General features: G+C 38.7%; 1 protein-coding gene across 2 annotated transcripts in view; it reads left to right on the top strand.

The window, feature by feature from the left end:
* Nucleotides 1–23,804, top strand: part of STK39 (serine/threonine kinase 39) — a 101,337-nt gene extending 77,533 nt beyond the window's left edge. Inside the window, exons 15-17 of one of the 2 annotated variants that reach the window (XM_063340873.1) lie at nucleotides 1,666–1,734; nucleotides 17,332–17,396; nucleotides 22,316–23,804. In XM_063340873.1, the coding sequence (XP_063196943.1) occupies nucleotides 1,666–1,734; nucleotides 17,332–17,396; nucleotides 22,316–22,390 (209 nt within the window). In that variant the 3' untranslated portion in view covers nucleotides 22,391–23,804. The remainder of the gene's footprint in view (nucleotides 1–1,665; nucleotides 1,735–17,331; nucleotides 17,397–22,315) is intronic. The other variant, XM_063340874.1, reaches the window with a different exon arrangement.
* The last annotated feature ends 3,392 nt before the right edge of the window (nucleotides 23,805–27,196 follow it).

Below are 27,196 nucleotides of genomic sequence, written 5' to 3'. Positions count from 1 at the left end.
TTCGCATTTGGAAAACATCATAGGAAACAGAATATAGTAGCTATAAGGGTGTATGTGGTGATGGTGGCAATATTTGAGTTTCTTTCCCCTTTATAATAAAAGATGATCTGTTAACAAATATGAAGTGCACACCATTTTTTCAAATGCTGACTTCACTGAAAGTTGAGTTGCATCTCTAGATTTGGTATCATCACCAGAAAGAAATTCTGTCATTGAAACTTAAAACTCTACTGCATGTTTGTAGGACTGTATTGGCTTTCCAGTGCTGCGAGTTATAAGAACTCGTAAAATTTACTTTTGTTTGAATAAGACCAAGTGTTACTGGGATAAAAAGCACAGGAGGCTGATATGTTGCATAAGAATTATAGAATCTTCATGGTTGGAAAGGACCTTTGAGTTCATCGACTCCAAACATACGCACACAAAAAAACCCTACAATCTCCGCCACTAGAGCATGCCCCCCTTTGAACTATGAACGCATTTCATATATCTCAGAACTCAGTATTCACTATATTTAGAATTACCTTCAAAGAGCTTCCACCTAAAAATTAATCCAGATTGGAAGAGGTGTCTCTTTTCCTCTAAATCATAGTCTCTTTCATGTGCAGTGGTTCTGTGCACGGATATACTCTCTGTTGTCTACCTGCATTTCTCATTGATTTTGGCAATGGGTAATAACAAAAGAGATCTCTTACTTAATTGGGCACATAGCATCCTGGTGTAGCCACTCATCAAAAGAATTCCTTAAATACTCTCTAAGCAGTTACATAAGCCATTTGAGAATTCTGACTTGGACAGAATAGACCAGGACTGTTCCTAGTAGTCAGTCACTGAGGCAGCCAGAAGGCAGCTATGATTCTTATCTTCAGAGCTCTCCAGAAATTGTGGCTAGCGTAGCTATATTGTTTTTCAGCTCTGTGTTTTTCTTGAGGAAATGATGCAACTGTGTAACTGCCTCAAAGCACGCGCTCCACGCAGATATTTGGGTTGAGACCATATTACAGTTGAGACTTAGCTGGAATTTATGCTTCTTCCTGCTGTTTCCTCCTACTTACCTCTAAGCCTTCTGAAGTCTTTATCCATGAGCAAGTAGTAGTCACAGGGACTTAGGAACTGTACCCATTCAGGTATAGCAATTCATGCAAAATTGATCCAAAGCTCTGAATTTCCTGGGTCACAGTGCTTAAAAGCTATTTTAAGCCTAAAGCTCAAAATAATGACTATTCATGTAACCTGTTGCCCCACTGGTAATAAACAAGAAAGGCTATGTAGCACATCTCTATCTAGATACGCAGAACAATGGAGACCATCAAGAAAACAGTGAAAACCACACCAAAACATAGTTTCTTTTTTTGGTTGTGAAGATACTGAACTTAAAAATTGTGTAGGAGTACGTAGTTAGGTAATAGAGGAGAAATGCTGGTGGCCAGGAAAGGTCTGTAGGGGGTTTGCAATGAACGAAATCATCGCCTCATGTGATTTGCTGTGCAGAGGCTGATAAGATAATTATCTTTTTTCCTCCTAATTGGAGATAATTTTGAATTCAAGCCTGCCTCCATGGGTGTTTTGGAACTAAAATATATTTTTACTGAATTGCATTGGATGACTGATACTTTTTGTTGTTTTTGTGGGCTCTCATGCTTATTCATTTCACCTTTTGGACAGACACAGCAGATGGCGTTTCTCAGGAGCTGTTCTCTGCAGGCCTGGTTGATGGCCACGATGTAGTTATAGGTAAATTACATTTTTGTTTGCAATTACGCTCTTGTGACAAGTTTGTGTTAAATGGATGTGAAAAATGTTTTCTCTAATGCTGGTTTTCATAAAATCCTTTTTGTCCTAATTTTGCTTTCATGTATGGATAGTTCAATCAACAACCCAATTTTGATACTAGTCCAAAGATTGCTTTTGGAAGTCAGAACTCTTTAGTGGTTTGAGAGGATGATATAATATAGATCTCCTGAAGGATTATTTACAATTCAGTGATTGATAATTTTTGTGCTAACTTAATTTTTTTGTTTAACAATAAAATGATTTTTCGGTAGGAGCTTGCAAAGTGTGCTTTGGCAGCTTGGAAGTTAGTAAGTATTCTGCTTGGGTTCATGGAAGTAGAAGCAAGCCAGAGTTCAGGATCTGTGGAAATTGCACCTAGAGGTATCAATTCCACGGTAAAAAAAAGATAATTAGAAATGTCTTCTGGCTGATGATACTCCTGGCTGAAAGATATTTCTCTATTTTCCTATTCTGTGCTTCAGTAAATTTTTTTTGTAATTTTTTTTTTTTAAATGGAATTCAGTGCCTGGCAAAGATGATTAATTTGCAAGTGCTTATTTCCCTGCAGTTCCTTCTCTTCTGGTTGCGCAAGACCAGTAGATACATAGTTACCAAAATCAGAGGGGGGCTAGCAGATGCTAAAGGTGTGAGAACTGACTTGAGGAATACGAGCAAATCAATCTTTGTCGTGCTGTCAAAGAAGTTCATATCAATTGGTGCAGATATCATTACCAAACTCAATGATATGGAGAGTGTTTTGTAAATGCGTAAATTCATATGACTTGCTTGGAAGATTATCTAAATAATTCTTAGTGCGTTTGTAGGGTAGCTAAAGTATTTCAGAGAGGCAACAATACCTTTTGCTGTCGTATGTTCAGAATACAGGTTGATTCTATCTGACAGAAGAAACAAAAGCTCTACCTATGCTTTTATTTTAATTTCTAAAGAAAATGTATTTAGAGGAGGTTCGCAGATGGTACGGGCTGTGCCTGCTAGCCTGTACCATCTGCGAACCTCCTCTAAATAAGGGTTCAGGGGAGAGGGATAGCTTGGCCTTAGGTTGTTGCCTTTTTAATACCCAGTATGAAAAATGTCATTGCTATACTGCTGATGATGTTTTTCTTAGAATTTTCATTCCTATGAGATACTTTAGTTCATTTAGAGATAATAAATAAATATTTTTGTCTGGCTAAGAGAAGAATTGTTATCTGTTGGCTATCCCACCTGCCTGGGCGGTCAGCTGGCACTCGGTGTCGCACAGAAGTCAGATGGCAATGCTGCAGTGCAAGTCCTGCTGGGACCCAGTGAGACCCCTTTTCCCTTCTTCGCTCTTCCAATGTAAAGTGCCAGTATTTTTATGGAAATGGCACCATGAATGGGATTTGTTATCATCTTTCAGGGGGAGAGATAGGGGAAAGGCAAATGAAGATAGATATCCCTCATGGCTTTAGCGATGGGACTTTGGTCCTTGAAGAAGCACAAATATTTAATTTCCCTAGCAGGCTTGGTTAGAGACACTGTCTAGTTAATAATACAAGTTTATTTCCTTGCTTAGTTCCTGTTTTGAATTTCATCAGACTTTGATTTTTAAGCACTATAATGATGGTCCTTTCTATTCCTTCCTGTTTATCTTTTTATTGTGGCGTTAAAAAAAAGTAAGGAAATGAAATTTCTTGTATATATTTGAAAGCATTCAACATAAAACTAATTTCATTAATTATAATTAGTTTATACATTCACTTTTCTGTGATGTTGTAACTTACCTCAGGTTCCACAGGCACAAATTCTTGCATGATTTTGTACTATAATTTTCATTTTTCTGTTTGCTTCACCTGTGATGTTGTTCACACTTTCAAATGTGTTTGAACATTGTTATCTTCCTAAGAAATTACTTTGGTGTTCATGTTTTACTGAAAGAAAAGTCTTGCTAAATGCAATTTCACTTTTAATTAAAAAGAAGTTAAAGTTGGACTTAAGTTAGAAAATGTTTGTGATTTCCTTTGAGAAAACCGGCAAAATGTTGTATGGGCATGGAATGAAACAACTTGCATGCAAGCAGATTATCACAAATTTCAGAATTTCACTGTAGCAGTGCAGTCCTAAGAAATATTTCAGCCCCTTAGTTTAAAGCAATAGGTCATATAAGAGAGCAGACGGTGCTGAAAATGTAAATCTGCTTACAAAACTAATTTTCTGTGTAAAATGATTTTGCCACCTTGTTCACTTGAAATCAAAAGGTTTAAAATCTTCCTATATAGGAAGAGAGGTGTAGTATAGAAGAGCTTGGTTAAACTTGCCCGTAAGAACTGATTCCATTAGCTTCCAGATTGAAAGCAGCTGATAAATTACCTTTCACTGTTCAGCTGAAGCATGCAGAAATTCAGCTTCTATAACATGAATGAAAACCAAGTTCTGAGTCTCATAAAAGTTGTTCCTTTAGTTTCTTTTAATGGATGTTGGAATGCGTAGAGGCTGGGAGAAAACAGAAAGGTGAAAATACCTGTGCTTATGTTGAACTCAACAATTTGTTGGTGTAACGGTGTCTGAAAGGACACTTGAATAGAAGTCAGCAAAAGCTGTTGTGGAAAGTACAGCTGTGGCATACGTGAGCTGAAGCTGTTAGTGGGGACCAGCTGACGTGTAAGTTTTATAGAATTTGCTGCTAAGCATCAAAACTCTTCACCTTTCGAATCTTGCTGGATTTGCTTCACTTAACACAGGCTTCCCAGGAAGATTTCCATTCTGATAGGCAATAAGTTCAGCTACCTGTTCTGCAGAGAAGCAAAAATCCCATCGTGCATGTTCAGTTCTGGCTACGATTGACTGGTTTCTGTTCTTATTGACCGTAGTATTGTTTCAAAGGAGGTCCCTAGATCAAGGGAATCGGTGCAGAGAATTTCATTTAAGAGCAGAGTAGAGTTTGCGTTTGCAGAGGGGAACGAGTCTTGGAGCTTATATGTAGGCACTGGTATCTAGCTGATGAGGTATTATCCTACAGTGCTGAAACAGCTATGTTAAATCATATGAAAGATCTGGAATATTTTCAAAATATATTTTGAGATTAAATATATCTTTGTGTGCAATGCAATATACGTATATTAGCTAGTAAACATTCATCTGGTAATGCTTTATTATATTTTTGATACCAAAAAGGAAACTCAAATCATATCAACAGTCAGTTCTGTTGAAGATCACATAGTTGCAATCCTGTTCACTGGTATGTACAATGGCATATAATTTCAGCAAAGCCTTAGGCTATAGTTAATTTTCTAGAAGCCTTGCATGAATTTCAGAACCTAAACATGTATCTACAGTTATTAAATTGGAGTATGTTAAAAAAAAAAACAACCAAACTTCCCTTCCTGAACTGTTTTTATTTAAGCCTTGCTACCCATGCCATCGAGAAATGTGCTACATTCACTATATTAATGTACCTTTATTTTGGATATTTTTGTCAAAAAGTATCCATGAATACTTTGAGCACCATGGAAGATGGACCTTCATTTCTAAATACACCAGACATTAACTACGGGTAAATATGTATCTCTCTGGTGTTGGAACCAGACCCAATTATCCACTTAGCAATGCAAGGAGCAGCTTTTAGTCAGTCAAAAGAAAAGCTTCCTGCTGAAAGGTCTAAAGTCTTTAGAAGAACCAGCTGAAAACCCAATAGATTGTATTTTGAAATGAGATCATATTTTGAAAGTAGCAAGCTTTTTCATCAACATCTTGAAAATTTTCTTAGAAGTGTGAATACAGTAGGTGCCATAATAGTTTGACTAAGGGTTTTGGGGTTGTTGGATTGGATTTATCTTTTTTTTTTTTTATCTTTTTTTTTTGGAGGGGGAAAACAGCTTTTTTTATTTGTTGCAGTTACTGTGGTAAATAGAAAGGACTTAAATTGGCATCTAGAATTAAAAAAAAAAACAAACCATGGCTGTTGATTGGTTATTTGGCCATGAGCGCAGAGAACATGTATTTCACCAAATCCAGAATTATTTTATTTCAAGGAATGTTAAACAGTAATTAATGTGTGTGGTACACAATTAATCACAGTATTAAAGCATTAGAAATTGAAACAGCTGATTGTCTTACAGTATCATGTCCACTGATGCTGAAGGTACTTTCATTCTAAAATGGAAAGATGAAAATGCAGAAGCCCAGTTCATTGTATACTGTCTGTAACAGCATCTTAACTCATAGTAGTACTGATAATCTATTTCATAAAGAAGCCACAGCATGCCACAGTGAATATCCTTTTCCTTTCCTTGGGTTTGCTCTGCATTTGCTTATACCTAGTTTACTTTCCTGTTTTGTTAGATTAATCATCTTTGAAAGTGAATGAAATGATGCCTTTTGTTCAACTTCAGCTTAGCATCTTACTGTAATCAGAAAATCCGATAGCGCTGCACAAGTAGAAAACATACTGCATTACTTTCTGTCCTCAAAGAGCAGTAATGTTGCTATGGGTAGATGACTCGGATAGCACTACCATTTGAAGGCAGCATAGGTGTGTCATTTACTATCACTCATGTTTTGAGATGCACTGATTATTTTTTTTTTTAAAGGAATTTGTTAGAAGTTTTGGGGGGTTTTGTGTCTGTTTATTCTTCTGGTTTATACTGAGTGAAATAACTGAATTTTTAGTTAAGTGTATGTCCTGGTTTGAGGTAAAACAGAACCAATTTTCTTTTCAGTAATCTTACTTTTCAGCTCAGCCTCTCCTAACTAACTGAACTCTCTGAAATTAACAGCATATTTTTCAGACACTGTCCGCTTCCAGAGTGACAAGGCCTTGTTTATAATTGATACCTAGGAATGGTATGCAGAGAAGCTCGTGCTTATATTTATTGCTATAACAACCAAGGTCAGCTAACTGTGTTACGTGCCCCACTGGAGGGTCAGAAGTGGAAAAGCGTAGAGGGGTCGCACCTGCGGTTAGGAGCGGACAGGGCAGGTGACCCAAAACTGACCAACAGTGTGTTCCGCCCCATCTGCATCATGCTCAAAACTGAGGGATCCAAGGGTCAGCCTCTTTATTCAATAACCGGCATCCGAGGATGACTCTGTCTGCCTTTGACCCTGAGATGTGCATTCTGGAATCCAGTTCCCGTCTGTCGCTGAGCCCAGTGTGGGACTTTCCCAGTGCCTGACAGTGATGTGATCATCATCCTGGGAGCTTCATATGGTTTTGTGTATGTAGTATATATGTCATTAATTTCTATTATTCTATTAATATTTTCATTAAAGCAGTTTAGTTTTCTTTTAAACTAATAAGTCTCTGTCTCCCTCCTCCCCCCACTACCTCCCTGAAGGAGTGGTGGGGGACGGCATCTGTCGTTCATTTCAGTGGCCAGTGTGGCCCAAACCTCGACAGTGTATCATGTTTTTTATATGCTCCAAAGCTCAATGTACCCATAAACTTTCTAATGAGAAAATGCCTTTAGAGACCATAGCAATTAATTTCAAACGATAGACTATATACTTTATGTTCACTTTTTAATGTATTATCCAGAAAGGAAGCTTATAGATTTAATGAAAACCTGGCTGTACTTTAAAGTGTTTTGTAGAAACTCTTGTGCCTTCAACATGTGCTCATAACTCCGTATCTCTTTAGCAAGATATGCTCATGCATTACAGATCGGAGAATATCTCTAAAATCCCCAGGGTTTAACTCAGGACTTAAATATTTCAACACATCTGGCTCATTTAGAGCTAATGCATTGAAGGGTGACTCATAATGACTAGACTGCCGGGAGTTCTAGAAGCTTGAGGTACACCCGCAGGTAATCAAGCTTTGCATCTAATTGCGCCTTCAAAGTTATTTTAGCTATATGTGGTGTACGTAAAAGGTGCACCTGAGAAAGTATATTGTGTGAAACTGGCTGGTTTCATGCAAGTTCCCACCTTGCTGAATTTTCAGTGTGATGGAAACGTAAAAAGGTTCAAAGGTAAAAAACCAATATTATGTTAGGTGAATGATCACTGCTGCTGTAATGGTTGTTGTGGCAGAACTATAAATACGTGATGCATGAAATTCTCCAAGTGTGCAAATTATTCTCCACACATATACGTTTGTTCATGTATCGTAGTAAATGTGCTAACCTTATAGCCATGGTCAAGTAAATAATAATTTTAAGTTACTTCAAAGGGAAGACAAAAAAAAGGTGGATTGGCCTTCAGAGACAGGGGGTTTGGTTTGGTTTTTTTCAGCATACAGTCTACTAGTTCCTACTTAACTGTGTAAATGAGGAATAGATCCATCTGTTTATTAGTGGGATTAGTTTGGGTTTAGCCTGAAACAGTAGGTGATAAAATCTTAGGCCTGAAGTGTGTTCCCTGCCCTCATAGGTCTGAACTGTAGTTTTGAGACCTTTCCTTTCTAGTTTAAAAAAAAAGACAACTGTAAATTTGAATCAGAAATTGCAAAGACAGCAATGTAAGTAATGTTCCTTTTTTCAATAGTAATTTAGTTGCTGTTATTTGTTTCCTTGGCATTCACTTCTCTGCGAGTGGTTACTATGTCAAAATAAGGATTTATTGAGGCTCTTCAAACCAGAGGTAGTCCATTTCAGAACCTAACTCCTGCACATCAGGGAGTCTTTTCTAAATATATTTTTCCTTGTTTCAAGTTTCAGATATAAGGTATTGAAGTAGCCTGGCTGCTATTTCATCTTCTTAATAGTTTTGTCAGAACAATATCTATAATTCATAGCAGAACTCGGGACAGGAGGAGTTGTGAAGATCGGATGGGGAGGGGAGATTACCAAGTAATAATATGCATAGCAGAATGTGACCTGCCTTATTTCAGCATAGACCTACATTTCAGCTCTGATCCAGCATGATGAAGGTATTTGTTAGAGCTGTCTTCAACATCTTGATGACTATCAAACTGTTGTCAAACCTTTGTCTGAAAGCTAGTGCTTGCTTTCCACATTCAGTCACAGGCAAACGATTTTTTTCAACCTTGTACTCTGACTCATTCTTTCATATAGAGAATTTATGAGGACAATTTACTGTAATATCTCCAGCTTGTTAAATATCCCTACTAGCAACGTTGGGCAGCAGGTCTAAATTTTTATTTTAAATGTTCATTTGAGATTAGACTGAGGTTTAGAACGCTCAGGATCATCAAAGTGCTTTTCTCAAGATGGAGGGGAAATTGTGAAACCCGTACGTACTCCTTCCTCATCTTCCTGGATGATCTACCCCATTAGACACATACAGAATCAAGTTCTGAAATAGATAAGCATTTAAATATCCAAATATATTCTACTTATCTTTTTATAACACTTTTTTAAAATGTGCAGTGGTTAAGTGTTCTTCACACACTCTGGGGGGGGAATCAATCTGAAGTATCAATCTTTATTTTTTTCATAAGTTTCTGGGAAAAGGTACAATTTGCCAGTTATATTATTTTAATTTAATCAATAAAAACGGTTATCACAATTTCAGGGTTTTTTCCCTTGTTTTTTTTTTGCTTTTTGCTCATACATTGTAGAAAGTAAACATTACCTTGGGATCAGGTATCCATGCTAAATAATTGAGAATTCGGGAGTTTAGTAATGTGTTATTAGAACTGAAATAAGATTTCTAGCACTAATTTATTTCACTTTCCATTTTGATACAGTGCTCCTGTTTCATAAAATATACTGCTTCTGTTGGGTGGGAATTTTTCCATCAGCTACCTAAAGAAAAATGAAATCTTGTGTATTACTTTGTCCTCTGTTTTCCCGTTTTTGTCTGTGAACCCTGGGTATTACTACCCCATGTTAATGGATCTTAATGTGAAGACATTTGAGGTCTTGTATTATTCCATAAACTCTTTCTTTTTTTTTCCCAGTTTGAGCAAGGATAAATATTTAAGGTCTTTATTTATCTGTAGAGGTCAGTCAGGAATATGTGTCCCTGATGTCTCTTCCATGCCTTTACCTGTTCTACTCTTGAATAACGGCATAACTGGTTGGTTGTTAAAGCTTTGGTCTCACTTTCCTCCCCCCTCCTTTTTTGGAATGAGATGCCCTGATGCCAGACTACTAGTTAATGTCCTTAAAAATGTCTAAAAAGACATGAACTAGCCTAAGCTTTGGTTGTCTGTATAGAGTAAATGAATTCATACCCAAGTAAAATCAGCACAGATTTTGGTACTCGCTAGGGATAGTACAACCTGTGCCTATAAGTATTTGGGTTATAATTTGAAGTATTGCTTGCCTCCTTTCTTCACTATTGCTGTATCTTGGGCCATTCTTAGGGAGGTGAGAATGGTTTTATTTGTTACAGTTCTTCCTCGTTCCTGGTACTTTATACTCACATGAAACAGCACACGTTCCTGGGTTTGCAATGTTGGGGCTCAGAACCCATATGAACCACAGGGCTCAAGTGGTTTTAATCATTACTTTAAGCTGTGGGAATTGCACTGTGAAATTGTAGTCCTGTTCATAAGGATGCTGTAGGGGGACCTTTTTCAGTCTCCCGGTGTTCCTTTCAAGTGAGATCAGCTTTAGCCTTTTGTTGTCCTGTAGCTGTCCTCTTTGAGCCGTGTTTTCTGATCGTGAGGCTGCAAATCAAGGTGTTGGATATTGAAGTATCAAATGTTGAAATGGAGATAGTTTCCATTGTCTTTATCTATATCTACTGATTCAGCAATGTACTTTGAGAATTCAGACAAATTTGTGAGCCTTAATCTCTCTTTGATAAATTCCTAATGACAGCCTCTTCATAAATAATACATTTCTAAATGGTTTTAATGTTTCTCCCTTATAAGTGTCCAGTAGCTTCCTCAGAAGAGAAGCCAGGCTTGCTGTTGATCTTTCTATTCTCTCTTATTTCTTTCTGAAAAGAATCATGTCTAACTCCTTGCAGTCCTCTAGCAATAAACACTCGTTAGTTAGCTGTCACAGATCTCAAAATGCTTTAATACTTCTTTTGGTACTGTTCTCAAGCAACATAAACAAAAGAGGTTTTATGACTAGCATCCTGAATGGGTGAACTAATGGAATCATGCTGTACTTAAAAGACCTTTTTGACCTCACTTTTAAAAGCCTTTTACTCTTTCATGCAGACAGTCCATGAGCTCTAAGATAATATTAGTTAATAATAAGAAAGTCAGACATCTGGAGGAATTGTTACCAAAAGTTCTAAAGGTCGATTGCGTTGATGGTTTGCATAAAGTACTATAATCCAGTGCTAGCTAGAGTTTAAAATTTAGTTTTGATTTTATTATGAATTTGCAAATGCATGGAAACGGCTGTGCAGTATGAAATATATATGAATGTATATATATTGCAATGAACCTCTTGCAATATGTGAAACCAACTCAAGAGCGTGCATAATAAATTCAGCCCTTTGGAGGAAAGCCCTAACAACAGCTGAATTTTCAGGAGGAATAATTCCATTGAAAAGTATTCCCCGTCACTCAGGCATCCTGCTTCCTAAGACCCGGAGAATACAGGAGAATACAGCATTAATCCTCAAATCAGCAGACTCCCAAGGCAGTTAATTATGTAGAACTCCATGTACCAGATGAAAATGGCAAAATAACTGCCTACAATTGGGGAGGAGGTAATATCTGAAACAATCAGCAGGAAAGCCAAGAAATCTGTGAAGCTTTGAGTTTGGCCTCTCTAACAGTAATACCATGGATGAAGTAAGGAGCAGTTGAACGTGGCTATTTCTTACAGACTGAGTTGTGGACTACCTAAAAATTATTTCACTTTTCACTTATTAAAAATATTTTTTCATTTTCTTGGAGCGTACAATTTTTCAGGGTTTTTTTGGACAGTGATTTTGTGCCTGAATAATGTTTTCCCTTTCCTCATATCTGAATTTCAGGATTACAATGTGCAATTGCTTTGCAAACTGTTGAACCTAAGCATACTGTTAGAGGTTCCCCATCCACCCTTTTCAAAGTGGAAAAGCAGATGAATCATTATTCTTTTGAGAGCACCCCAGAAATATCATCTCAAGCTTTAGATTCTGCTTGTGTCTGTGTTTATGCCAGATGGCTCTGGCTCAGTTGGCTGGGTCGGCATTGTACTGGAAATAGTTCTACTGTACTTCGTGTAGCTTTATTTACTGTCTCATTAATTTTAACTTTTACAGAAGTTTTCCCTATTCAGAAGTCATTAGGGTTAGGATTCATGCTGTGTTAAGAATTTTAAATAACCAGGCACGGTACTGTCACATTACAGGAACAAACCAGCTATTTGAGACAGCTCAAATTATGGTTATTCTCTGATATTTTTTTGCGATCTTGAAGGTGGCCTTTTTTGTTCTGTTACCTCAGATTATATTTATCACTTATTTAAAAATTGTAACTGATGTCGTTGGCCAAAATTGTCATATGGCAAAGAGTGATTTGTAGAATATTCTACATAAATATGCATGCTAGAGGACTGTAGTTACGTGGGGTTATTTTATTTATTACATCTACAATTAGCAGTCTGTATTGTGTATGTTCATATGTTGGGTTTGACTTTTTACCGTATTGCATGTTCCACAAGTGCCGACACTTACTTTGACAGAGTGGCACAACCATTTGTCACTGAGCAAAACCTGCAAAAGAACCTGGGATGATTTGTAGTACAGAGGTTGATTGTATGTCCTTCAGAAGCCTACTGAAGAAAGTGGAATGGCACCTCATTTATTGTTGTAAACAACAAAAAGCCTGTTGTGCTAACTGCTGCTAACATTTGAAGAGGGCTTTTTCTCCAAGGCATGATTTGAAGTATATTCTATTTGGTGGAGGTTACTGCTGGCAAAGGTTTCTCCGTCACCACTTAATTTTTTCTTGCAGTTATCATGTTCATGTTTCTTCTTCTGACTTTTATAGGAGCATGGCTGTAACATCTTGAGAAAACACTCTGCAAAATGAAGTCGAGTCTAGTATATCCAGGCCGTGTAGAAACAGTGAATTCCCAAGAGGATTTGAAATTGTCAATTAGGGCTGCGTGCAGGCAAACTAATCTACTCTGGATTTCAGGACTATAACATCTACAGCATGACTTCCGAGCACTTCAAAGAAAAATGGCTTTGTCAATAGGAACCTGTCGTATACTTAACTTAGAGATAAGGTGTAAAGTAGAATCCAGAGACATATATTTTACAGTGCTCTCCACTTTTCCAAACAGTTTAAGTATCAATGGAGAGAACGATTCCTACCTCTCTAGAAACTCCTAATGTGAAACTCATTTTCACTTGAGGGAGAGCATTACTGTATTAAACGGACTTTGTTCACTGACTTGCAATAGAAGAATGGTTGGGAGTGCGGGGGAGAGGTGGCGAGAGTGGGATGGTTGTTTTCCTCCTTAGTGTTTGCAGTTGTGGTTGGGTTCATCTGCGTTTAGAAACTTCAAGCTTATTTTTTTTATTTAAGCCAAATAAAAACTTTGTATTTGAACTGTACTAGGAGGGTTGGTGAGTCTCGACCCAGTAAACCATTTTCCTTGATGAAAAGAGCCTAAATTTAGTAGTTGAGGGAGATGCTCATCAATAAAGCGTAACAGCAGTTCTGCTTAAAAGTAATTGTTTTTCTTTCTTGCCTGATGCATTCGATAGTTCTGAATAGGGCTGAACAGTAGCAGCAACTGCTTGTATGTGAGAACACTGTTTACTGGTCTGGCATGAATTTCTCTCTTTTTCATGAGACTTTGCATACTTAGTGGTCAAAACTGTGTAGGTTTAATAATAGTCCTACATTTTCAGAAGCATATTCCTAAGAGTGGTAAGTCAGTTATATTTAATGCAACTGATAGCTTAACTTAATTGCATTTAAAGTAGGATGAGTATTCCACTCTATAGTAGTTTGTTGTACTTGTAATTTTGAGGATGTCTTTACTGTACTAAAGATGGGACCCCCAAATTTTCTGGAGAAATAATTGGAAGGCACTGCAGGCTGGCTTTCAGGAAGGACTTTCAACTGCTTGGATGGCTTCTGCTGCCTGTGCTGCTGGCTCTATTTCTAAAGGAAGTTAGCTAAACTAGAGATGCCATGGAGACCTGCAGTTCATGGGATACTGCTGTTTTTCCTAGCTGACTGTATCAGGCCCCAGAAGACTCCAGTTACCAGTTGAGCCCAGATCTTCAAGGTGTTCAGGTGGAGAGAGACATACCCAGCGCTATGTCCTTATTGAGGTTCTAGAACCTTTGGCTTGCACTGAGGTGAAAAGGATCAAGATTGTCTCATCCCTAAAAAAAACCCAACAAAAACAAACAAAAAAACACAAAAATACCCCATGCAACCAAACCATATTTTAAGTAGCTTCCTGAAATGCAGACTTAGGTATCCAAATTCAGACAGTTGGCCTTGCAGTCTAAATAAGGACAAGACCTAACCAAGCAAAAGCAAGGAGTTAGAAAAATGAAAAAGATACCAAAAGGACTGTATGGTTTTGCTAGGTAATTACGCACACATACTTGCTTCTTAGTTGATGTTAATTACTTTCACTTTCAAATATTGCAGAAAGAGCAGGCCGTTGGGGGGATTCGCGTTCATGGTGGCTTGATTAAATGGGATTAATGACGTTATTTTGGCAAAATCATTTTTAGTGCCATTCTGTAAACACCAGAAAATGTAAAACACAGTACCAAAAGTCACAGGTGAAACGCTAATTTTACTTGAAAAATGCTAAATGCATGTAATTGAAATTTAAAAGATCTCTCTGTAGGAAACTGCAGGTGTGACTATTTTTAATGTAAACTTGTATTCTACTGTTATGGACTCTTTGCAGGTCTGCTTTCTCATTTTCATGCATAGCCTGAAAACATCTGGCATTACTCCCTTAAATCCTCCTAATCTTCTGTTTGATTAAACGTGTCCCACTCTAGTTATGGCCCCTCAGAGAAGCAAAAATAAAGCATATTTCATATGCTTGCTTCAGATGTTTCTCTAGCATTTTATATGTATAAGTTTTTGGTTTGTGTTTATATTAAAAGTAAAGATAAGTGAACAAATACAACTGTGTTCCTGTAGCCTTTTAACAAGCACTGGTCTTTGAAAAGCAGTTCTTGAAGAATGATATCCATCTAAAATATCACTCCTTTCTGTTATGGTGTTTAATTAACCAAAAAAAAGTCATTGGAATTAACTACTGACATATATTGCTAGTTTATCTTTTGCTATTTTGGCTTTGAAGATTTTAATTTCTTCCCTGGTAAAGAATCAACAGGATGGTGAGGGTTTTTTAAGATTTTGATACTACTTGTGAAGTCCTCAGTGCTGCTTTCCGCTGTATGATAGTTCATTAAAACAATTGCTGATAATGGGCTGCTGTTTGCAAGTGCAGAAATAGTAACTTTACCACTAACTTTGCCTAAAGACAGCTGGAAGTTTTTGCATTCAGGTGAAATCACCAGGCAGCATGCTGACTTGCTTTAGTTGTTCTGCACCTGCTAGGCATTAAATGAAAGGCCGTCCCTCTTGAAGACGGGCGTGCATTTGAAGCTCATCTTTTTGTAACATTTTATAATAGGTGAATAGTTGGAAATAGTTGGAAATCTTTGGATTTAGGACTCAACTCCTATTTGGTTTTGCAGCACTGTGGCTCCATTTCAGCGAAGCCAGCTAACAGTAGCTACAGAACTTATTCTTTCTTTTTTATTTTTTTTTAAGACATTTTACAGGGATTTGGATAACCCAGAACTGCTGTTGAGTGCCTGATCCTATTTTGTGGATTTTTAAGACATAAAAAATTGAAGCTATTCTATCCTGGCTTCAGGAGCTATGAGTCTGAACACTCCTTTTTGCCTACAAATGAAGTTCTAAGTATTAATTGTAATGAAAACCATTATCTGTATTTGTATGTATTTTATCAGGTAGGAGGTATTGCAATAAAATTGACTTATTGATTGTGGAAGTGAATCATATGATTAAAAAAACCTGTTTGTAATGACTAGAGTAAAGAAGATTATGAATAATGAAGCTTTAAAAACAGAAAGATTTTCTGTTTTAGTGCCTGTAGTTGAGTTCATTTGACTGTGAAGGTTAATCTTTTTTGTTGCCAAAAACCATACTCTATAAAACATACCTTGTTCTTGCTTTTAAGGCTTGTTTTTAGATTCAAGCACCCTTTCATCCCCTGTCGAACTTGTTACAGGTGTATAAACAAACCTTGGTGCCATTTCAGTGGTATAAAGAAAATGAGACACAAAAAAATTTTAATTTGCATTTAGCAGTGGTAGATTGCCCTAATTGCTTACCTCTCTAAGTTCCCTTGCCAAATACTGTACTCCCCTCTATGAGGCAAATTTCTGTTACTACAGTAAATCATACATGATCAGGCACGGTAGGAGTGAAAATTTTATCATCGTGATGTTAGAAGATGGAGGAAGTAGGAACCTGAGTTTGTAGCAGTAGGACGTTCAACATGGAAACGTGTGCTCTGTATCTTCCACCTCATCAAGTCTGTGGAAAGTATTATTTATGGACAACATCTGGTTTCTTGCTTCTCTGCTTTATGGTACTTACCTACTCAGTGAACTAAGAAATGTCTGCTACTTTATACCTGCTTATTTCCTTTTTAAAATCTTGTCTAAACAGCTTTGCCAAGTGTGAGGTCTTTTTCTCATGCTGATGTCCTGTTGATGGCATCTTGTGCTCATAAGTCAGTCTTGAACAGAGGCTCTCAATGGGTCTAAGTTAGCTGTGCAAAGCTGGGGACCAAGTTTAGTAAACGTACAAAGCTGAAAGCAACCAATTTTTTTGGTCATGATTAACGGTAGCAACGTTGTAAAAAGTAGACCAATTAAAAGTGTGATTTCGATGTTTTGATAGAAAAAGAGTTTATTATTTTCCTGCCTCCTCTTCTGTTTTCAAGGAGTAAATTATTCCCTTCCTGCTACTTCTGTTATGGCATACAGCTTCCTTCTCTGGACACTCGTGCTCTGTAGATCTAGTTAAACTGTTTATTGCTGTTACATCACAAATCTCGATCACACTTACTGAGAGAGTAGTTTGAAGATCAGCTCCTTTTGTATCACTCTTAGTTTTGCTCGTTGTTCTTTTAGTAGTGAGCTATAACAGATCACCAGAATCTGTGTGGTACTAATACCAGCCCAAAAAAGGGACAGAAGCATGTACGTAAAGCCAGGAGAAAGAGAAGTTAGGGAGTGAGCTCAGCTTTATCCTAGAAACTTGCGCTGATGATGGCCCTGGCTATAATAGAAACATAAATAATGACAGCTGTCAGCTTATCCTTGGCTGTGTGATTCTTCCATTTTCCTTGCACTTGCATTTGTGATTGTTAATTGTTTATGGAAAAGACTAAACTGAAAATTAGTAGTTCGGGGTTTTTTGGTCGTTTGGTGTTCGGGCAGATTTTTCTCCAGAATCAGTTCACATAGTCACAAAGTATCAGTGACTGCAAAAGAAAGGAGGCAGGATTTATGGCAGCCCAGCTGCCCTGTGACTTTCAAATGACAGCTAGAGAATGATTAAATGATTCAAGTGGAAATTTAAAGACATCTATGTGTGTAGAATTAAGCAGAAGATTCAATATGAGGCTTGATGTCATATTGAATGCGATTTCTGTAAATCATATTTTTTCATGCTTTATTTTACAGTTGCTGCTAACTTACAGAAGATAGTAGATGATCCAAAGGCCTTGAAAACACTGACTTTTAAGTTGGTAAGTAAAAGCATGAAGGGAAGAAACAAACTAATTATCACAGTATTCACACAGAGACTGGATTTTATCTCATTTGCAGCTATTTTGCTGAATAAATGTGTTGAGAGAGAAGATGATTGAAATTGCCACGTGTGAGAGAATAAACCTAAACCCTGTTTTGACAAGACATTAGAGATATTTACAGTCACACAGCTCCATAACTGTGCAGGGGAAGCAGGTTAAAACAAGTAAAGTAGAGAAAACTGTCGTCGTTAGGTTAACTCCTCTCCACCCCGACTCCCTCAGCTCTGTCCTGGCTGAAGTGTCTTCGCTAATCAACATCTTGTTCCAATCCCAACGTGTTTCTTCCAACATCTGCCACCATTTTTCTTGCATGCAGGTCTCCCTCTCCACTGCTTGCTTCTCCTTAGTTCTTCCTTTCAACCTTCTTTCAATTCACCATCCACACTCGCAAGTTGATGTTGCTCCCACTGTATTTCATTACTGTTTCTCCCTCCCCGCCTCTTTCTATCTTCTGTATATACAACATTAGACCCTGGTGTTGGGTCTGGGACTGTTTCCTGTGCTGCATTTTGTGCCCTGAACCATGAATCCTACATTTGGTCAATTTTGATGCCGTCATGATAGATCTAATCTAATGTGATATTAATAACTTTACATTGCAAAAACTTAATTTGGAATTGATGTGCTGTGTTTGTTTTTATTTCTTGCTGAAATTAAGTTGAGAAATGTACATAGCTAAAGCTATTGAATGATTAGTTAGGTAAATACTAAATTCTCACCGATCTGTTTTCAGCACCCCTTGCTGAGAGTGACTCAGGCGCATATGAAAGACTAGACTGACTGTCTGTGAGATAAGTAGGTCTTCAGAATCATAGCTTTGTTTATAACAGCAGCTGCTTCGTATGGGCTGTAGAGAACTGTTTTTAGAGAGTAAGTGACCTAATTGATGATAATGTTGTGATTCAGGATTGTTCTTCCTGTGTCACTTTTTTTAAATATAGATTTGAGTAGTTTAAACCTACTAAACAAGTTGGACTCATTTTTCCTCTACAGTCCAGTAAAACCACCAGAACTTACACGTTTCTTTTGGGAGGAGGACATGCAACTCAAATCGTTCTGTTTCTGTGGCTCTTGCTATCTAAATTTAGCTTAAAGGCTGATGCTTCTCTTTTTGCAGCTGATCTGTGTTCTTGCTGTCTAAACATCTGACTTAGCTTTATTGTATAGTCAATGGCATCTCACCAAGAGCATTTAGATATATAGATACTCCAAAGGCTCTGTAGAAGTCTGGGTTTTAGTTCACACATTTAAAATAAAGGCTTGAAATTCCAAAACGTAATATCCCATAGTATCCAGTTAATATTTATATAAGTTGAAAACAAATCCACTTGAAAATTTAGGTTGGGGTATTTCTGTGATTCAGTTGGATTTATTGCAGTTAATGTCACATGGTATTTCAGATTCCAGTAAGTGAATGCTGTTATAATCCTATTTCTTACCATAATCAGAATTAATCACAGAATCACAGAACAGTAGGGCTTGGAAGGGATCTCTGGAGACCATCTATTCCAAACCCCCTTCCAGAGCAGGGTCATCTAGAGCAGGTTGCACAGCAACGTGTCCAGGCAGGGTTTGAATGTCTCCAGAGATGGAGACTCCACCACCTCTCTGGGCAGCCTGTGCCAGGGCTCTGTCACCCTCAGAGTAAAGAAGTTCCTCCTCATGTTTAGGTGGAACTTCCTATGTTCAAGTTTGTGCCCGTTACCTCTTGTCCTGTCACTGGGCACCAGTGCAAAAAGACTGGCCCCATCCTCCTGACACCCACCCTTTAAGTATTTATAAGCATTGATAAGATCCCCCCTCAGTCGTCTTCTTTCCAGACTAAAAAGACCCAATAAGAGAGGGGTTCCAGTTCCCTAATCATCTTGGTAGCCCTTTGCTGTCCCCTCTCCAGCAGTTCCCTGTCCCTCTTGAACTGGGGCTCCCAGAACTGGACACAGTACTCCAGGTGCAGCCTCACCAGGGCAGAGTAGAGGAGGAGGATGACCTCCCTTGACCTGCGGGCCACACTCTTCTTGATGCAGCCCAGGATGCCATTGGCCTTCTTGGCCACAAGGGCACATTGCTGGCTCGTGGTCATCCTGTTGTCCACCAGGACTCCCAGGTCTCTTTCCACAGAGCTGCTCTCCAGCAGGTCAGCCCCCAACCTGTCCTGGTGCAGGGGGTTATTCCTCCCCAGGTGCAGCACCCTACACTTGCCCTGGTTGAATTTCATGAGGTTTCTCTCCGCCCAGATCTCCAACCTGTCCAGGTCTCTCTGTATGGCGGCACAGCCTTCTGGTGTGTCAGCCACCCCTCCCAGCTTTGTGTCATCAGCAAACTTGCTGAGGGTGCCCCTCAAGTTTGATTGTTTAATAGACAATCGCAAATCAATGTCACTTCTCAAGGTAAGTCCCATTGGCTACGTGACAATTCCTGAGGTTAATTTTTAACCTAAGTTTCTTCCTGATATTTTAAACCTAGGTTTCCTGCATTAGTTCCCTACTTCCAGGGAAAAGAACGTAACCACAGAAGTATCCTAATTTCTTCTTATCCTTGGTTTAATTTAATAAACATTCTGTTTCTGCCTGTTTCTATATTGTCTAGTGGAGTTCCTAAATGAATTGTTGCCTAGGAGAACTGTGTCACTTGTTTGTATGCTCTACTGAGTCTTTGCTACCTCTTAGCAAGGTGTCACTGAATTTGAGAGCACTTGTATACAGCTTGATTAAGACACATTTTGTTGGTAAATATTTTATGGGGATTCAAAGTCTAAATGTAGCTAATCCTATGTCCAGTCAGAGAATCAAATTGAAAAGTACTCTTTAGTCTAGGATTAGTTACTATTATTTGTGGACAGGGAATCTAGTTCGTATATCACTGTTTGCAGATTGGTTTTGCTGCTATTTTGCTGGTATATAATATTTACATTCAAACAGCAAGCATTTTCATCTTTGGGGAGGAAAGAACAACAACTTATGTCTTAAACATTTTTATCTTTAATTATTGCCAAAATGGTAAAAAAAGGTATTGAAGTGAGGTGTCTGGATTAATCTGTCTTTAAGGTTTGATCTCCCTCTTGCATATTTTTTTAACAGTGTATCTTTGGTCTTACAACGATGTCATTCTACAGAATGTATATAGTATTAAACCTCCCTTACTTGTCTTGGCTAACACAGAGTAATGACTTCCCTGCAGGATCCAGCTGTCCACAATTTGGGAAAGATGCTGCTTTAATACACAAGTAATCTTGGCAACACTCAAGGAAACACAAAATCATTGCGCAGCATAATTTGCATTTTATGTAAGGATTTTTTCATATGAAAAAGGGAGGAAAAAAATATTAACAAAAGAATGCATTCAGTCACTAAACAGTGAATTGTAAATATCAAGAGCTTTTCTTGTACATTGCAGTTTGTGTATAGTAGTTGTACTTACACTAAGCCCAAAATATAAACTGGTAGGTTCCAGGTGCATTAAATATTAGACAATATTTATTGATAAGGAAGGCATTTAAAAATCTATATGCATCTAGATATGTTACATGGCTTTGAGGAGATTGATAGCTAGCTAGAGTGTAGAATGATGTAAAAATATTATCTCTTTTTATCACAGTATCTTAAGTGCAAAATTGAAACTCCATTTATTTAGTAAATTGCCAATCCAAAACCCATTCAGATAACTTAATAGTAACCAATGGTTATGATCTCAGACCTTTTACTTGCTGCTTCAATGGAGTAAGACCTGTGAAATACTCTCTGAAGACAGAAGTTCTGTCTTCTGTCTGTTCGCCGTGTCTGATCAAAGTAAATTTGAAGGAGTAGCCTGATGTAATGCTTCCACAAGTATCGAGTGAGTTTATTTTTTGTCTTGAAAACTCAGTGGATAATGTCACTTGGTGCACCTTTTGTGCACAGTCTGAGAGCTCTTTTCCATGTAGTGCATATACACAAACCAGTTCTACTAAAGGGTTCAACTGCTACAAATGCAGAAAAGCATCACGAGCATTTTTATAGGGTGAACCAATTGTTCTGACACTTTTTTGGGGGGATATGCCAAAGAGTCTGAAGGCATCTGTCGTGATACATTACACACCGTGCATCCAATTGTATTATTATTTTGATTTACCTACCACACAGGGGAAGAATGCATAAAAAACTTTATTAAAAATGTAGTCACTCCTACAGAAGCAAATTTTGTATCTAAATATCAAAATATTTTGCCTACAGCATGTATAATTTTTTAAAGCAAACCTAAAATAACAAACCGAGCAAGGTGGTTTTGTATTTTTACCATTATTTGTGTAAAATTAACTGCTCGCTTTTGCCAGTTTGTACTGGGATGTTAGTGAAGAATCTGAAGTATACGGCTTTAAGTACTAGATTGTACTCTCAGAAAGGAGCTGTCCTTTTGCAACTATTACTCTTCGTAGGCTGCTTCCATCTCTTTAAAAATTCAGTGGGCTGGTATTCCAAACTGACTTGATAGCTGGACTCATGGGTCATTTGGTGGCTACAGCACAACGGTAAAAGGTGGATTTTATACATGTAGATTATTATTCACTTCATGAATGAAAACAGCATGCTCACATGAAAAAGCAAATCTGGCTCCAGTCTGGAAAGTTTGGGTTAAAGAATTTGGGTCTTTTAAGTGTTAATTTCCCAGTATTTTTTTCATAATTTTTAATATTGATTTAAAGAGTTTGCTAAAATTAAGGATGCTGTTGGCTGATCTGGCAGCGGATACACCAAGCAGTCTGAAAGCTTTCCTTCAAGTAAGCTATTTGCTGACTAGGTGATCCGGGGAAAATTTATAACCTGGCTGTCAAACCCTCCTTTGTAGCGTGATATACTAAACATTTCTGTTTGTACTTGCAGGCCTCTGGCTGTGATGGCACTGAGATTCCCGATGAAGTGAAACTGATTGGGTTTGCTCAGTTAAGTGTCAGCTGATGTCTGTCCCTTGACCCCAAGCTGAATCGTGAGATTGCGAAGAGTCCGGCTTAGATGCAAAGGAAAATTAATGCACCACACACTGAGTTCTGCTTCATTCCCTAGCAATTCACAAAGTCAGAACAAGCAAAGCCCACAGCTACACCGCTGCTGCTAACATTCAAAATGCTACTAAATGTCTCTTAGCAGTTGATTTGGATTCCCCCTAAGTGAAAAGCCTGTGGAAATGCACTCAGGTGGCTGTATTTATTGGTTACAAAAGGAATTTTCTATCAAGCTTACTTCTTTCATAAACTTTGAGTGATACTATTTTACCTGTATTTGTGGTTGATAATACTGCCTCTGTTCTGTTATATTTAGAAATTAACATAAATATAAAAGTTAAGAATTATTAGCCAAACTTGAATTCTAGTTTTAAAACTGACTGTGAATTTTATTTTTCATATATTTATGCATTACACATCCTAGTAATAAGAAAATGATTTGACTTGATTATGTGCTATTTGCAGTTAATCTCCCATTATTTAAAAAAGTTTCAGGTATATCTTTGAAGTATTTGGTAACTTATAGGGTTTTGGTTTTTTTAAAATCAATTAGGCATTAGCAAGCTTTTGTTGGTTGTGTGTCTAAAAACCAGTCCACAAACTGATTGTCAAGGGAGTGGGAGGTGCCTTGCAGACATTAATGTTTTAAGAATGTGCCTGAGGCTGCTTAAATAAATAATCTCCATTTTCTAGAAGTACCATACATATGGTACAATATATATAAATATATATAGTTATCTGAGCAAGGAGGGGATCTACAGTAGCAAAGGTGTTAGAATATTTTGACTATGCTTTATTGGGAAGTCTATGAGGTAGAACTACTTTGAACTGTTGTCGTTAAGGTAGACTGCTTACTGTGTCCAGCTCCCATCCGACTTATCCTTAATGATAGAAACCGGTTTCATACAGGTGATTAAAAACTTGAAGAACAGAACTGAAGCTTTACTTGAAGTTCTACAAAATACGAAGGTGGAGTGAAAATAATAGGGCTTTGTGCAATGATCAAGTAAAACTCTGTTACAAAGAAAACACTTCTGACCCAAGTAGTCTTATGCTTAACCTGTGACATAGATGTTATGGAGCTAGTGAACCTTAGAAAGACTTTCAAATCTGGAGATGTGTTTCTCGGAGGTTACAATTTAAACTACTTCCTAGCTAATCCTAGATAAACGGCAGCTCTTTAATGTACTGAAAACGGCAAATATATATTATTAAGAGAAGTTATTTATAATGCCTTGTCATGATCGTTGAGGTGTTCTAGAGCCATTTGCGTACGACTCAATGTAATCCCATCCCATCCTACTGTTTACATGATGATTACTCCAAGATGACTGCAAAGGTTAAAAAAATAAAATAAAAATAAAAGTGTACTGCACAAACAGATTTGTATTTTGAATTTCAATGCTCTGTGTGCATTTTGATGGCTGTGTGGCAGGGTGATGTTATAAATGTCTGCTGCCCTTACTTAGTTTATGAGTGGCACCTGCACAAAGGGATCTGGTTCCTCCTGTTGGGGAGGAGAAGGGGAGAAAACATCACTTGCTTGCTCACAGGAGAGGGTTGCCCTTGACCACTTGCATTCCAGTACTTTGCATAAGCCAGTTTTAAGACCCCTGAAGTGTTTGTACTTCAAGAAATCATTTGATTATTCGGGGCAGGACCCGTAAGCCTGTGGGATGCTGGTTTGTGTGGGGAAGAGCGTGAGAGGGCCCAGGGCAGGGCCAGGGCTGGCACCTGCTGCCTGTGGCCCAGATGTGGGGCTGGTGGCCACAGGTGAGATTCGTTGGGGTGGTTCAGGCCCTCCTCAGGTGACCGGTGTCCTCAGGCCCATTCGTGTGGGGAGGTCCAGCCCCAGGGAGGGTTTTGGCAGTGTGGCGGGGGCTGGAAGGGCCCTGTGCGCTGGTGGGGCTGGGCCTGCAGCTGGCTGGCGGCAGCGAACGAAAACGGTAAGTGCCTTTCCTCAGGGACAAAAAAAAAGCTGTGTCTTTCCTTAGCTTTGGGGTGTCTTTGTAGGTGTGGTATTGCCGATAATGTGTTCGGTATCTCTTCCATGTCAAGGGTATCTCACCTCAGTGCCGTATCATCATCTGTTTATCTCCTGCCTTACTTTGGTAAATGCTTTGCCTCGGTCAGCGTGTGCGCTGTGCTCCCGGAGCCGGGCAGGGGCCTTGGGGCAGGCCCCAGCGGTGGCCGGGCGAAGGCTGTGCCTCTGGGCACCCGTCGGCCTGTGCCCCGGGAGCCCCCGCCTGGGCTGTGGGGGGCCCTGCATCGTGTCTGATTGGGGGTGGGGGGGCAGGCTGCAATTTGGCAGCTAATTATTCAGTGGGAATCTTTGTGTTGGAGTCAGAGTAAATTAAAAGGTACCTTAAATGTGCATCTACTTTTGAAAGTTGATAACCTGCAATGCTGTGACTGGGTGGCTACTGAGCAGGACCTGAAGGAGTTAAGTATTGCTCTTAGATAATTTTTCTAATGTACATTAATGTATGCTGCTCAAAACGTTGCACCAGTATTGACTGATCCACCTGCAAAGCAGTTAGCTGGTTAGCTTTCAGGCACAGAAATGAACGTTCAGGGAAGCTTGTTATTTTCACAGATCTATAAAAGAAGTGGGAATATATAATTTGATGAAAATCATGTTCCACTCGCTATACGCCTCCCCGAAGGCTGAGGAAAAGGTGTTGGGGTATGAGTAGCAACTGTCAAAAGTGCTCATCTGCTGTACTGGTTGGGTCTGCAGGAGGTATCTAAATAAAGAAGAATGTAATACTTTAATTGAAGCAGTCAGCAGTATTGTACCAAGATAAAGCTGTAACAGTTGTTGCTCACTTGCAGTTGGATGCAGGAAGATGCCAATGCTTCACTGAGCTTCCTTGGTTCAGTGAGAGCAAATTCACGCAGTAGTGTTATTTATCGCAGCTATGTTGGTTTTTAAATATTTTTTTTTGTTGCTGCTAAGGTATTGTGAATAAATACAGTGTGAGCAAAATGAGTTCAGAAGGACAGTGACCTGAAAGAAAAGGTAGTTAAAGCTTTAGTGTCTGTTAAAATGAAGTAGTTTATTCTTGCAGCTATACAGAGGAAAGGTAAGAATATACAGTAGGTTGCAGTAGAAAGCAGTGTGCAAGCGATGATAAAGTAGAAATAGAGACCTAATGTAATAGGAATTTTCTTTCTGAATACTGTATTCAAATCCTCTGTTGAATAACAAGGGAAAAGAGAAAACCAGCAACTGTTCATTTATTCATGTTTACATGAAAAGCATTTAGGAGATAGGTATGATTCTCATATGTACGACATGACTTGCCCCAAAGCTGCTCCTGTTAGAGAGGTGTTGCTGGACAATACCTTGGGCCTGTTGCTGGCTGGAACACCTGGCTGTGTTTGAAGGAAGAGGTCTCTAATTAACGAGGTGAAGCTGGAACAGGTGAGCTACCATATAGCTGTCTCTGATGCCAGGAAAATAGGGCTTAATTAGATGGTTCTAAAAATATAATCATCTGTAGCAGTGATTATATGCCAGTGCTTGCAGCTGGGCACTTGAGGCTCTGTGGACTGATGAACATCGGTGTCCATGGAGCCAGCCCTGCCAGTGCGCTCTGCTTTATTGTGCTCAAAGTAGCTCTGTGCTGTGGACGGAGATGGAGGACAGTTGATGAAACACACTTCTGTCATTTATTATTTTCAAAGTGTTAAAAAGGATGACTGTAAACATAGAATTTAGCTCAGCACAAAACTAGGTCTGGAGAATAACTGGTTTGTGCGTGTGGGAGGGGAGGGACGTTTCCAGCCTTTATCTCTTGGGACTCCAGCGTGGGCTTTGGGCCAGGAAAGCTGCCTCCCGCTCTGGCAGCGTATGCTTTTCACGTCAAGAGAACAGGAGCACATGTGTCTCTCCTGACAAGTGCTGACCTCAGATATTCCCAACACTGCAATGCAGCTACCTAGTGGGGATAAATATTTTTGTTTTCTAGAAATACTATCCTATGTACTACCACAATTTCCTCTATAGACCTCCCCGCCCCAGAGCACACTTCTGCTTTGTGCGTGGAGGTAGAAGGGGCAGCACAGAAATAAGCCAGGAAACATCATTGAATTTTCTCCCCTCCACATATTCTCTCCTGAGATAAAGATGTATGTGTGCCTTTTCAGTGAGCTTGGTCTAACTTAAAATCTCCAATTCAGGGGCTTCCAAAGCAGTCTTATAAAATCTTATTGTGGGGCACCCCTTCAGAATGTTTTTAAACACAGTTATTTCTCTGAGAGGGAATGTTGTGTGCCCTCCCCCTCATGCTTTTCTTAATCAGAGATTTGTTTTCCTTTTCACCACCTACCTCTACATAACGATGTTGGGTGGTGAGATTGGCCTGTGCCTGAAATCAATTAGCTCTGATGATGAATCTGACACAGACCTAAAACACTGCTAATTGAGTGCATTGAAAATGCTGATTTTTTGTTTAGCAGGGAGCAGAGGATGCCCTCCCCCCCGGCCCTGTGTTTTTTCAAAGCAGAAAAAAAAGTTAGATCTTGTTGATAACGAATAGCAGTTGGTATGTATATTTTTTTTTTCCTCTGGATCAATTGCTATATAACTTTATTCAGAGAATTGCTGTGGGTTTTCCCACTGCATCAAGTGGGCAGCCTTTCCACCCTCTTCCAATGCACTCGTGAATGTGCATGCACGAAGAATGCTAATTACTTTAAAATGAGAAGTTGGAAAAGCAGCAGGAGCCTACATATTCAAGTTCCCTGTGCATGTGCT

This window comes from Chroicocephalus ridibundus, chromosome 7 (genome assembly GCF_963924245.1).
Source record: "Chroicocephalus ridibundus chromosome 7, bChrRid1.1, whole genome shotgun sequence".
NCBI lineage: Eukaryota > Metazoa > Chordata > Aves > Charadriiformes > Laridae > Chroicocephalus > Chroicocephalus ridibundus.
This window is presented reverse-complemented; position numbering and strand designations above follow the sequence as displayed.